The sequence below is a fragment of the Staurois parvus genome, unplaced genomic scaffold (assembly GCF_062004578.1).
Source record: "Staurois parvus isolate SC_StPar_1 unplaced genomic scaffold, SC_StPar_1.0 ptg000566l, whole genome shotgun sequence".
In the NCBI taxonomy this organism is placed as follows: domain Eukaryota; kingdom Metazoa; phylum Chordata; class Amphibia; order Anura; family Ranidae; genus Staurois; species Staurois parvus.
The window spans coordinates 5,541,675-5,554,924 of record NW_028318362.1 but is presented as its reverse complement, the minus strand read 5'-3'; the positions used below and the strand labels follow the sequence as shown (position 1 = coordinate 5,554,924).

General features: G+C 41.3%; 1 protein-coding gene across 1 annotated transcript in view; it reads left to right on the top strand.

Moving 5' to 3' along the window:
* The first annotated feature begins 371 nt into the window (after positions 1-371).
* Positions 372-13,250, top strand: part of STPG2 (sperm tail PG-rich repeat containing 2) — a 781,346-nt gene continuing 768,467 nt past the window's right edge. Inside the window, exons 1-2 of the mRNA XM_089691642.1 lie at positions 372-581; positions 11,066-11,199. Of these exons, the coding sequence (XP_089547768.1) occupies positions 11,094-11,199 (106 nt within the window). The 5' untranslated portion in view covers positions 372-581; positions 11,066-11,093. The remainder of the gene's footprint in view (positions 582-11,065; positions 11,200-13,250) is intronic.

Sequence of the window (13,250 nt, the reverse complement as noted above, 5' to 3'; positions counted from 1 at the left end):
CAGGATGAATTATTTACTGCTATGTGGGTATAATTACTGCACAGAGATCTCTCAGGCAGACTCTCCTGCTCTTTTTCTGCTGCCACCCTCCCTCCCCATCATGTTTAGGACAGGCATGTGGAATTGGTAACTATAGAGAAAGTCTTAATGAAATCCCACAAATAATGGATGAATTTAGTCTTTAAAATCTTGCTTCCCAGCAGGATATATTTTAATAAAAATACATATTTTTATATAGATGCTCCCCTTAAAAATCAGGTGGTCAGTAGATAGGGAAACAATATATTTGTATATATACTGTATACACACCATCCTGCTCAGAAGACTTGTGTACAGGGGACCGATGTGTTGAGATGTGTGCACAGGGATGTGGTGTAGAGCAATGCTGGAGGTGTGCTCGGTGTTGGAATGTCCCCTGTACTGGAGTCGCGATGATCGCTGGTGTGTGCACTGTGCTGTGAGCGGTGACTCCCCCCGTCTCCATGGAGACGCGTCTCTGTGTGCACTGACAGGTAGCAGCGTGTGATCAGCACAGAGGAGGCCATCGCCGGAGCCCGGACACACAGCCAGCACCCCGACTTGTAAGTCATTCTATGTCCTATATGTGTGCAGGGTACAGCACCCTGAGATCCAGCTCCCCGTCTCCTGTCATTTCTTCGTATATCTTGTATCATTAATGAACTCTATGGGAATCCTGCTCCTAGAGCGTCCTACTTAAAGTGCTAAACACAAACATTTCCAAAGGAACTTCACCCCCCCTCCCTTTTTGTTCTGCCCCCAATCACAGCTCCACCATCTTTAACCACTTGCCCTACATAGGATTTACCCCCCTTCCTGACCAGACCATTTTTCGCAATACGGCGCTGCGTTACTTTAACTGACAATTGCGCGGTCATGCAACACTGAACCCAAATGAAATTTATGTCCTTTTTTGCCCACAAATAGAGATTTCTTTTAGTGGTATTTGATCACCTCTGCGGTTTTTATTTTTTTGCGCTATAAACAAAAAAAGATTGACAAGTTTGAAAATAAATAACAATATTTTTGGCTTTTTGCTATAAAGCATATCCAATAAAAATTTTTTTAAAAATCACAAATTTAAGCCAAAATGTATTCTGCTACATGTCTTTGCAAAAAAAAAAAATCTCAATAATTGTATATTAATTGGTTTACCTGAAAGTTATATCGTCTACAGATAGCGGTATATATACTGGAATTTTTATTTTTTTATACTAGTAATGGTGGTGATCAGCGACTTATAGTAGGACTGTGGGACTACAGTGGGCATTCTGATGCTGGGTGGGAACTGACTAACTGCTACTGACATCTCCAGTGACACTAATACAGTGATCAGTGCTAATAAAAAGCACTAACACTGTATTCAGGGTGTATTTACCACAAGGCAAATAAAGCATTTTCCTAGGGCAGCACTGCCCCCGAGAAGAAAGGGCAGAAGAAGGGACATGCGACAAGGGACCAGGTGGGATCCGAGAGAGGCTGCGGGCTGCTTGATGGTGTATACAGAGCCCAACTCTTGTTCCCAGGAATGTCCGGATTGTCTGTTAGTGGAAGGTTCCCTCAGGTGGAGGGGCAGGGGTGTTCTTGGTCAATGTCAGGCTCTCTCCTCTCGGGGGGGGGGGGGGGGGGGGTTGTCTTATTTTTCTGATGCCTAGGGCAGCAGAAAACCTAAATGCACCACTGACTGTACTAATCACACTGGACAGGAAGGGGTAACATCTGGGGCGAACAAAGGGTTAACAGTGTACTGTGTGTGCTTTACATTGTGTGCTGTGTGCTGTTTTACTTGGAAGACATGCTGCTTTGTATTTCTCTGCTGTGCATAGCGATACAAAGCAGCATGTCCATGCTGACAGGAGAGAGACCTGTGTTGTTTACACACAAGTCTCTCCCCTGTCTGCTTTGCTGACGATCACCGAGTCCCAGCCAGGAATCATCGGCCATGACTCGGTGATTGACATCCCCAGCCACCGATAGTGATGTGGGTAGGGTGGTGCGGGTAGGGCAGCGTGTGCGCCCCCTACCTGGAAAAGCAAATCACATATATATATATATATATATATATATATATATATATATACACACACGTTATCTTGCGCAGTCGTGCCGCCCTGTAGCAGTACTTCTGCTATAGGATGAATGGCAAGTGGTTAAAAAATATGGCATGTGTCCAGATGTGGCGAAGGGCTCTACCTAGCCTACAGGACCTGGCAGAGATGCCAATATTCAGGGCCTGCATCTGTTTAGCGGCTTTGTGCATGTGTGCGAAAGTCTACACATGTTCCCAAGCCCTGCGGCAAATCTGCTCATGTCTTGAATTGGGTGCCATAATGAGCTACAGGGAGCGCAACGTCATTCTCGTCTCTGAAACTCAGAAGCACCTGGGTGGAGGCACTGCCAACTTTATACACTCACTGGCCTCTTTTTTAGGTACACCTGTTCAAGTGCTTGGTAACACAAATTGCCAATCAGCCAATCACACAGCAGCAACTCAATGCATTTAGCATCTAGACGTGGTGAAGATGAAGTTTAAATCGAGCATCAGAATGGGGAAGAAAGGGGATTTAAGTGCTGATCTACTGGGAATTTCACGCACAACCATCTCTAGGGTTTTTCAGAGAATGGTCTGAAGAAGATATCCAGTGAGAGGCACTTGTGTGGACAAAAATGCCTTGTTGATGTCAGAGGACAATGGGCAGACTGGTTGATGCGACATTCAGATGGTAGGGTCAGAAGTTAGTGTAAACAACATGAAAACATGGATTCATCCTGCCTTGTATCAATGGTTCAGGCTAGTGCTGGTGGTGTAAAGGTGTGCAGGATATTTTCTTGGCAGTAGCAAGGTGTACCTAATAAAGTGGCCGGTGAGTGTAATCAAACCCACTCTTCCATTTAGTGAAGGTTCTGATTCTCCTATTTACCTACAGGTATCATGCAATAGCCTATTTGGGAAGGGCCAATAAAAAGTGGGCTACATGAGGTTGATCTAAACCAATGGATATGTATGCAGGGCTGATCCAAGCAAATACTGTACATACTGTATGTGTGGAAGGCTCATCTAATTGTACTAGAGGGAAAGGGATGGAGCCATGCAGAAACTTTGTTTACTGGGTGAAGGTCTGCTTTAATATATTGCAGCTTACCAAGCTGTAAACATGGTGGCTGAATTAGTTTAAAGTGGTTGTAAAGACTCAAGGTTTTTTACCTTCATGCATTCTATGTGCCCCCAGCCCCTTCAATACTTACCTGAGCCCCATCATGATCCAGCTATGTGCATGACACCCTTGGGTGTCCCGGGTCTCTGCCTCCTCATTGGCTGAGACAGCAAGCAGAAGTCCTTGGCTCCCACTGCTGTCAATCACAGTCAGTCAGCCAAGGAGGAGAGAGAGGGGCGGGGCCACCTGGAGCATTAGGTGCCCCCATAGCAAGCTGCTTGATGTGGGGGCATCCAACAAGAGAGAGTGGCCAGCAGAGCCTATGGGGGAACCCGAGAAGAGGAGGATCCAGACTTCTCTGTGCAAACCACTGCACACAGCAGGTAAGTGTAGACATGTTTGTTAATTTCCAGAAATAAAAAATGAACCTTTAGAATCACTTTAATTTTTTAGGGGTTTGTTTTCCTTTATTTTTCACCTGGTGTTATGGCCAATAACACACCATCTGCCTTAGAGTGTCTCCTCTCTATGGACTTCTCCAATATAGACACCCTTTGACTGCAGCATTGGCAATCTGGGGGGAGGGGAGTGTTAGGTTTACTAGCAGATTTAGATGGACTTAACAAATTAAAGCAGCATTAAACCCAAAAGCAAATATTTTTTATATTGCAGCTTACCAATTTACCAAACCTTTTTAGGCTTGCTTTTTTCTATTTTCATCCAGCCAGTAAGTCTGTTTTTTTTTTCAAAAGCTCGAGCTCTCCAGTAGAATGTATCGTTTACATGGATGATACAAACCATTTGCTTACAATCAGCTTTTATTTATTCATGTAAAACCTCTATCCCAAAAGGAAAAAAAGCTGTTTGCTGTAACTACTTTCTAAAGTGTGAGCTGGAGTTTGGCTTCAGTTTGTTAGTGTTTATAAATCTGCTAGTACATACCCCCCCCCGACTGATAATGCTGCTGTCTGCGGTGCCCCTTCATCCAGAGTGTAGTTACTCTAATACAGTATTTGTGTTACTGGCCAGATCTCCAGGTGAATACAGAGAGTAAAAGTCTAAAAAAGAAAACTGATGCAGCCACTACATCTAATAATTTGTAGGCTGCAATATATTATATTTTTGGTTTTGGGTTTAATAACAATGTAAAGCCAAACTCCAGCTCACACGTTATAAGCAGTTACATAATTATACATTTAGGGTCGGTTCACACTATAGAAACGCAGTCCAGATGTGTTCTGGATGCGTTTTTGCATGCATGTTTTTGACGTGTTCAGGTGCGTTTTTGATGTGTTGCTGACAGGTTCCAGTGCGTTTTTTATGCATTCCAGTTAATTTTTCCCCTCTTTTTTTTTCAATTGAATTAGGGACATTTGCATTCCAGTGCATTTTAGGTGTTTTCCGGTGCGTGTTTGATGCGGTTTACTGCGTTTCAGTACAGTTCTGTGCAGAAAAAAATAAAGCATGTTCTACTTTTTTTTTTGCAACCGTAATCCACTGGAACTGCAAGCACTGATGTGAATTATGACATTGACAACCATATAACCTACTTTCTGTGAGTCTTGGATGCATAAAAAAAGAAACTGAAATGCATGCAGTGTGAACTGGCCCTTAAAGTGATATTTAAGGCATTTAAAAAAAAAAATAGCAAACGTTATACTTACTTGCTGCGTGTAATGATTTTGCACTGAGCAGCCCTGATCCTTCTCTTCTCGAGTACCCCACCGGTGCTCCTGGCCCCTCCCTCTTGCTGACTGCCCCTACAGCAAGCAGCTTGCTATGGGGGGAACCCAAGCAGGCTTGCTCCTGAGCCACTACTCTGCATGTACATTCACACACAGACCCATGTCTCCGCCTCACCGGTTCACTGGCTGTTATTGCCAATATCTCCCGCTGCTGTCCCAGCCAGTGAGGAGGGAGAGTCCCTGCAGAGCCAATGCTCTCATTCACAGCTCTGGATCATTGGAGGAGAGCAGGTTGAGTTCCCAGCACAGATAGAGAATTGGCCATGCTGTGCTTTCCTGGTTAGTGTGGTCAGTTTTTCATAGGAAAACAGAGGGACTGGCAGGAACACCAGGTATTTCACACAAAGGAAGCAATACACAGAGAACGGGATACTTTTTCATACAAGTACATGGTACAGCAGGCACAAATCACAAATATGAAATGTTGGGTTTATATATTCTCTAGGTACTGTACACTCTAAAAAATAATGTTTTGGTTCAACAAAAAAAATTAACGCAACAGTTTGCATCAAGCTTTTTAAGTTATGACAATGTCTGGTGAAATTAAGTTGAAGCAACAAACTACATTGCATTGAGGTAATTAGCTTTTCTGATAGAAATGAATGCATTTTTATTTACCGCCAACTTAATTACTGGCATTATAAACACATGTTTTTAAGTTGAGTACTTAAACATATTAAGTTAATTCAAATAGTTTTTCCAGTTTTTATAAGAAACCTTCAAGTCACGTGTACTTAATTGCTACAATTATGAGCAAGTTTTTTAAAGTTAAAAAGCAGTTAAAAATCAAGTTGATCCAAATTGTATTAGTTTTTAGCTTTTTTTTTTATACTAGCTTTCAAAAATGAATTAATCAGTTTAGGCTTACACTAGAATGTGTTGCAGAAACCCCGCAATCTGTGTGCTTTTCGCGCACCGCATTCAAATCGCACTACCCTTGCAGTCTGCAGTGGATGTCAGTGTTGGAAACACAGTGCATTTGCCGGCACCAGATTGCATGGTACAAAGCAAAACATGCAATCTGGTTGCACTGTGGTTCAAAAATTGGTGCATGCATGTCTTTGGTGCGATGTGGTGTGATTTGAGCTCATTCAAAATGAATGGGCTCAAATTGCATTACACTGAACCACATGTGAATTGCACAGGAATGTGTTGCAGTTCCTTTGTGATTCACATGCACTTCATTGTGTGAACCAAGGACCAACAATCCAATTGTTAAACAATTGACATTTTTTGCACACCAAAATCAAATCCTTAAAGTTGTACTGATGAATGAGTAAGCACTTTGCATTAAGATTTTTTTAATATTGTCTGTCTGGTGCAGAAACTGTTTCTCTACAAGACCTTTGCTATATTGTGCAACAAATTGTGGCAATATAGTGAAGCTATTGGAGGGTATTGAAAGTTGATATTTTGTGAGCTTTCTTACAATTTGCTATATTCTTTCCACATTACCCTGCGACAACCATTTTGTGAACTGAAATAAAAGTGAAAAATGTCATCTGAGTATGACTGTGCTATGGAACACATACGTTCTTCAGAGAATACTGTACTTGAGACCCATTACTTTAGCACTGGCTTTCAGTCCATCAAGTTCAAGGAACAGTTTTTGAAACAACTGAGACTTGATTTGTGTTAAGTGAATGGGGGTGGAGACTTGCAATGCAGCTCTCAATGTAGAGCAAAATTAAGTTACCAAGTCAAATTTATTAAGGTACCTTAACTTAAATTTCATTGTACAACAATGAATGCAGAAATGTAACTGTACATGACACACAATATTAAGTTGATGTAATTTCCAACATTATCATTTCAACACAACTCATGAAAGTAGGTTTTTAAATGAAAAAGTTTATTTAAACCAATAAATTAGGATTTTTATCTTGGAAATACACATTTAATTAAGTGGTGGTAACAGGTCGCTTGAGTTATTTTTTAGAGTGTATATTGTAAAGGAGAAAAAAATAAATTTGGATGTAGTGCTGAAAGGTTGAAGCCACTGTCAAATTTTCATTGCTTTCTGTGTCCCTGTTATGCTTGCCATACACTATACAATACAAGGACAGATGCGCAGCCCTGGGCAGGCAGATTGCATCAAGTGCCTTATATTCCTGTATGGATGTAAAGACTTGGATGTGCAGGAAGATCTTTACAGCCTCTGCCTCTGTCAGCCTGTCATTGATTATTAACAGGCTGCTGGCCATGGCTGTAAAGGATGCCTGTGCCTTTACGATATATAAAATCTGACACTTCTGCATGATGTATTGGCCTCTGTGCCCATGCAAATGACCTAACAGTCCTGACTATTAATGTCACTGTCAATGAAAGGGAGGGCAAATTAAAATTTGAGTTGCCATCAGAACTGGAACAGCAGGAACATTTTCCAATTTAAAATACAGTAATGAAGTAATACACTGTCTCACCCTTCTTTGCACATGCTCAGTTGCTCCCTATGTAAATGTAGTGGCCTATCTGCTGACAGCCTAAAGATTTACTGCTGCTCAGGGGCTCTGGGTTTCAGCAAAATGGCAGCCTCTCAAGAAGAAACAGGAATGATATTAGAGACAATTTACAGCACACACAAATTTTGGTAGCATAATTATTAATGTGAAATGTATGTTCCTTGCTAAGGAACATTATTTTTTAATAAGTTCTTATAGGTAAAGTTCTGCTTTTACTCTCTGTTTCTCTATCAAAAATGAAAAAAAAAAATATTGTGGCTTTAGGTATACTTTAAAGCAGGTCTTGCACCGAAATTCAAGGTAGGCCTAAAGTGGACCTTTACTCACATTTAATATATTACACAGTTCTAACCTTCCCCCTCTCAATTAAACATTGTTGAAATTTGTTCTGGGTAGCAAGTGCCTAGGTGAGGATGACATAGACTTGGCTTGCCTCCTTCTCCTGCATACAGCCTCCTGAGATACACATTACATGTCACAAGAGGCTTCAAGACAGTTTTCTGCAGTCGGCAGTTCCCCTGCATGCGCAGTAGGGGCCTGCTGTGAGTGATGAGGAAGTCTCAGCTGGCTCCTGAGTCCAAGATGGTGGCACATAAGCTAAAATAGCAGTTAGGATTTTGGATTATAGGAAGACAGCACTGGACTTCTTGGCTTGGTGAGTACATATTTTTTTAAAGCCAGCAATTACAGTACTTGTAGGCTTTAACTTATAGTTTTTAGAAAACTGGGTGATGTTCCTCATAAGTAGTGGTCCACCCCCTCATCTAAAAAAGATGCTTTCCACCATAAATATCTGTGTAGATAAACTAGAAAATATACTTACCTTATATCCAGTTTCTGCTAGGAGCACCTACAGTGGGTAAAATAGGTATCGAACACGTCACCATTTTTCTCAGTAAATATATTTCTAAAGGTACTATTGACATGAAACTTTCCCCACATGTCAGTATCAACCCATATGAATCCATACATACAAAGAAACCAAAACAAATCAGAAATTAAGTTATGTGTAATAAAATGGAATGACACAGGAAAAAGTATTGAACACATGAAGAAAGGGAGGTGCAAAAAGGCATGGAAAGCCAAGACACCAGCTGAAATCTGTCAGTAATTAGAAAGCAATCTAGCCCCTTGTCAGTGCAAATTATTATCAGCTGGTTCAGTCTCAACTGATGGCCTATAAAAAGGCTTCTCATTACCAAGGTGTCACACAAAAAATATCTCATGATGGGTAAAAGCAAAGAGCGATCTCAAGACCTTTGCAACCTTATTGTTGCAAAACATACTGATGGTATTGGTTACAGAAGATTTTCTAAACTTCTGAATGTTCCAGTGAGCACTGTTGGGGCCATAATCTGGAAGTGGAAAGAACATCATTTCACCATAAAGCAGCCACAATCAGGTGCTACTCACAAGATTTCTGACAGAGGAGTGAAAAAGAATTATCAGAAGAGTTGTCCAAGAGCCAAGAACCACCTGTGAAGAGTTTCAGAAAGACCTGGAAGTAGCAAGCACAATTGTTTCAAAGAAAACAATAACTAATACACTCAACTGCCATGGCCTGTATGCACACTCACCACGTAAGACTCCATTGCTGAAGAAAAGCATGTTGAAGTTTGCTGCACAACATTTAGACAAGCCTGTGAAATACTGGGCGCATATAGTCAGATAAGGCCTAAACTGAACTCTTTGATGCCATAATACACACCATGTTTGGAGGTCAAATGGCACTACACATCACCCCAAAAACACCATACCAACAGTGAAGTTCGGAGGTGGGAACATCATGGTGTGGGGCTGTTTTTCAGCATACGGTATTGGCAAACTGCATGTCATTGAACAAAGGATGAATGGAAAAATATACCAAGACATTCTTGATAAAAATCTGCTGCCATCTACCAGGATGATGAAGATGAAATGAGGGTGGACATTTCAGCAAGACAATGATCCCAAACACAAAGCCAAGGAAACTCTCAATAGGTTTCAAAGACAGAAGATAAAGCTACTAGAATGGCCCAGCCAATCACCTGACTTGGATACAATAGAAAATTTACAGAAAGAACTAAAGATCAGAGTTCATAGAAGAGTCCCATGGAACCTTCAAGATTTGAAGACTGTTTGTGTGGAAGAATGGGCCACAATCACACCTGAGCAATACATGTGACTAGTTTTTCTCCATACAGGAGGTGTCTTAAAGCTGTCATTACCATCAAAAGATTTTATACAAAATATTAAATATATTTCAGTTAGCGTGTTCAATACTTTTTACCTCTGTCATTTCATTTTTTTTACATATAACTTAATTTCTGAACTTATTTGTTATGGTTTCTTTGTATTTATTGATTGCATGGGTTGTTACTGACATGTGGTGAAAATTTCATATCAATAGCACCTTTGGAAATATATTTACCTAGAAAAATGGTGTTCAGTACTTATTTTACCAGCTGTAGATGAGGTTGATGTCACAGCCTTTCCGTTGGAAATCATGGGAACACTCCTGGCTTGTGCTGGGATGTTTTCTTTCAAAATTTCTCCTGGATCTCACTGGAAGGACCATGATATCACCATCTCCTGTGGGAAATCTGGATGTAAGGTGAGCATATTTTTTAATATTTCTCCACATGGTGGAAAGCAGCATTTTTAACCTCTTGCCACCCATATAATGCATATATGTGGTAGCAGAGGGGGTGGGCTTTAACACCCAAATGCCACCCATATGCATCCATGGATGGCCCAGGAATCTGTGCTGTTCTGTGCTCTCAACACAATGACTGACTTGTCATAGACAGCTTTCGGTCTCTTGATGCAATCCGTAGCTCATCAGGTTGTGCTCCTGATCATGTGACCCCTGTGACGGCCACTTAGAGTGGTCTGTCCTGCCCCAAGGTGTAAAGACTCATTTAAAGGGTGCCAGGGCTGGGTGGGAAGGGGTTAATGAGGGAATGGGACACTATTTATTAAGCAGACCTCACATTTTGGTGCAAAGCCCTCTTTAATAAAAGCTGACCAGATTATTAGAATTTCAGCAGTTTGTGGGGCCCAGAAGCGCAGGGGACCCAGTGATGTTCAGCTACATAATGTGCAAGTAGAACTAGCATGTATTTGATATATTTTGGATACAATTAATGTTTATATGCTGTATATAGTTTGGGGACAGCTACATGCTGCTATAAAAAGGATTGGATTCTGCCCTTTGAGGAACTTCATTGATATGAAAACTAGAGACAATGGAGGACCCATTAGTGGTTTTGCTATGGGGCCCCATCAAACATAGTTACGCTGCTATGTGAAACGTTTGTATTAGGATGATTTTTAATTACGTTTTCAAAAATACTGCACTTTGAACCATTGTTGGGAGAAATAGGTGGGTGGACACAGCAGGTGCCCTCTATGGAAAATGCTAGTTGCCTGGCTGTCATGCTTGGCTATTGGCTTCATTGTTTCCCCAAACAAAAATTGGGGAGAAGTGGGCCAACCAGAAATTCAGATTACACCAGCTGAATGCTGGTTTAAGGTTAGTGGCCCAGAAAGTGTTGGAACCAGAGGACCAGTATGAGAGCTTGGCCACCAGCATTTAAAGTGGATCAGTCCTTGTTTTTCTCCCGGTAGCAGCTGAATCATGCTTGATATGCAGATAGATAGTATTGTACAGCATGAGCTCATCAATGTTGTTTTTTCCTTTTAGGAATATTGTTTTGTACATCCAGACTGCCATGTATGACCGTGCACCGCGAACACTTGCTGTTATTTTGGGCAGTACTCAAGAAAACGTGGGTCCAGGAACATATGACCTGTCTGCAAACAAGACCCACAAGCCAGGTTAGTTGGGGGCTACAGCTACTGCATACTGAGACCTCTCAGAAAATATGAGGGTTATCATTGCTGGTCTGAAAAGCCTTCTTCCATGACTGTGTGTGGGATTGATACCTCTGTCGTAGTCCTGGAACAAGCACCCACCAATGGTAGGAGGTAGTTTATGGTATATTTCATTCAATCCACCAGCAAAAAATATATTTCAGTGTGAATAAAAACCTTATTTAAATCCCATCTTTACAAATAACAAAGAAAAAACAAAGTCTTTGTGCTCATACTTCTGTGTATTATTAATTAACCATTTTTTTCTACATGTATTATATGTGTAGCCATTTTTCAAAGTACACAAATCTTTTTAGAACAGATGCAACATAGTATCTTTTTTTCCATTCACCTTTGTGAATCAACAAAATGAATATACTCAGTGCTCTCCCCATACTACCGGAACTACAGATCTTACTCAACATTCAGTTCAAAAAGTGCTTTACAATAGAGTTTCCCTTTGTTTCTTTCCAAGTCCTCCTTCTACCATTGTCTTTATCCCTTATACCTGAAGAAATGCAAAATGAAAAGCAAATATCCACATAGCGTGAAAAAGTAGAGACTCCCAAATTTCATTAAAATCCATAAAACATTCCATTCACATATAATGTAATCTGTAACACATGAACATATAAAACCTCAGCGCTACTGAGAATCACCGAGGCATGTTGTTTGACCATCCCTTGACTAGTACTCTAGAAAATGGCCATTACTGTTTTTTAGCGTTCTGCTCTCAGTGGGGTTCAGATTTGACTCCCGAAATTCAAGCGTGTTCGCCTCTCACCCACTGGGCCTGATGTTAGCTCTAATTCCCTAAAGATCTCCTCACAACATCATGCTTCTAAACCCTGGTTGGTATGGGCTCTGGTCACTCCCCCCCAATGCCTTTTGTCACTTAGGACTTTCTCAAAGAGATGAAAATCCCCAGGACAAGCATAGATTTTAAAGCAGAGTTCCACCTGAAAAAAAAAAATAAATGTCAGCAGCTACAAAAACTGTAGCTACTGACTTTTAAAATACAGACACTTACCTGTCCTTCGGTCTAGTGGTGTCCTCACCACTGCTGGTTTCACTGACCGTCTTCTCTCCCTGGGCGCCGGCATCCTTAGTGTGGGCACCCGGCTGTGACAGCTTGCGGCTTCACAGCTGGGTGCCCACTGCGAGCTAGAAGTGCTGTGCTTTGTGAATGGCCCGTAGTCTTCTGGGACCTGTCATGTGTCCCAGAGAACACGGGGAGGGAGGGAGATCAACGTTCGCTTCCGATCGCCAAGGCGATCGCAGCGGAAGTGGAATCGGGTACCTGTCAAATCCGGGTACCTGCTCCCCCCCCGCCCCCCCAAAGGTGCCAATCCTTAATGGGGAGCAGGGGACAAAGGCTTAAAGCGGAACTTCCCCTTTTGGGTGGAGCTCCGCTTTAAGTACACACTTCTCCATGGAATTTAACCTCTTCATTCATAGTACAGTATTTGTTGTAGGAAATTACACGTACAGCAGGTAAAACAAGTATTGAACATGTCACCATTTTTCTAGGTAAATATATTTCTAAAGGTGCTATTGACATGAAATTTTCACGTCAGTAACAAACCATGCAATCCATACGTACAAAGAAACCATAACAAAAAAGTTCAGAAATTAACTTATGTGTAATAAAATGGATTGTCACAGGGAAAAAGCATTGAACACGCTAACTGAAATGTATTTAATACTTCGTACAAAATGCTTTATTGATAATGACAGCTTCAAGACACCTCCTGTGTGAGAAACTAGTTGCATGCATTGCTCAGGTTTTCAGATTTTGGCCCATTCTTCTACACAAACAGTCTTCAAATCTTGAAAGTTCCATGGGCCTTTTCTATGGACTCTGATCTTTTGTTCTTCCCATAGATTTTCTATTGGATTCAAGTCAGGTGATTGGCTAGGCCAATCGTTTTTGTGACAACGCTAAAGACTGACTGTGCTGGGGCAAATCATTTCTGATTAATTTGTTGCAAAGTTTCTTACCTGGAGATCCTGCT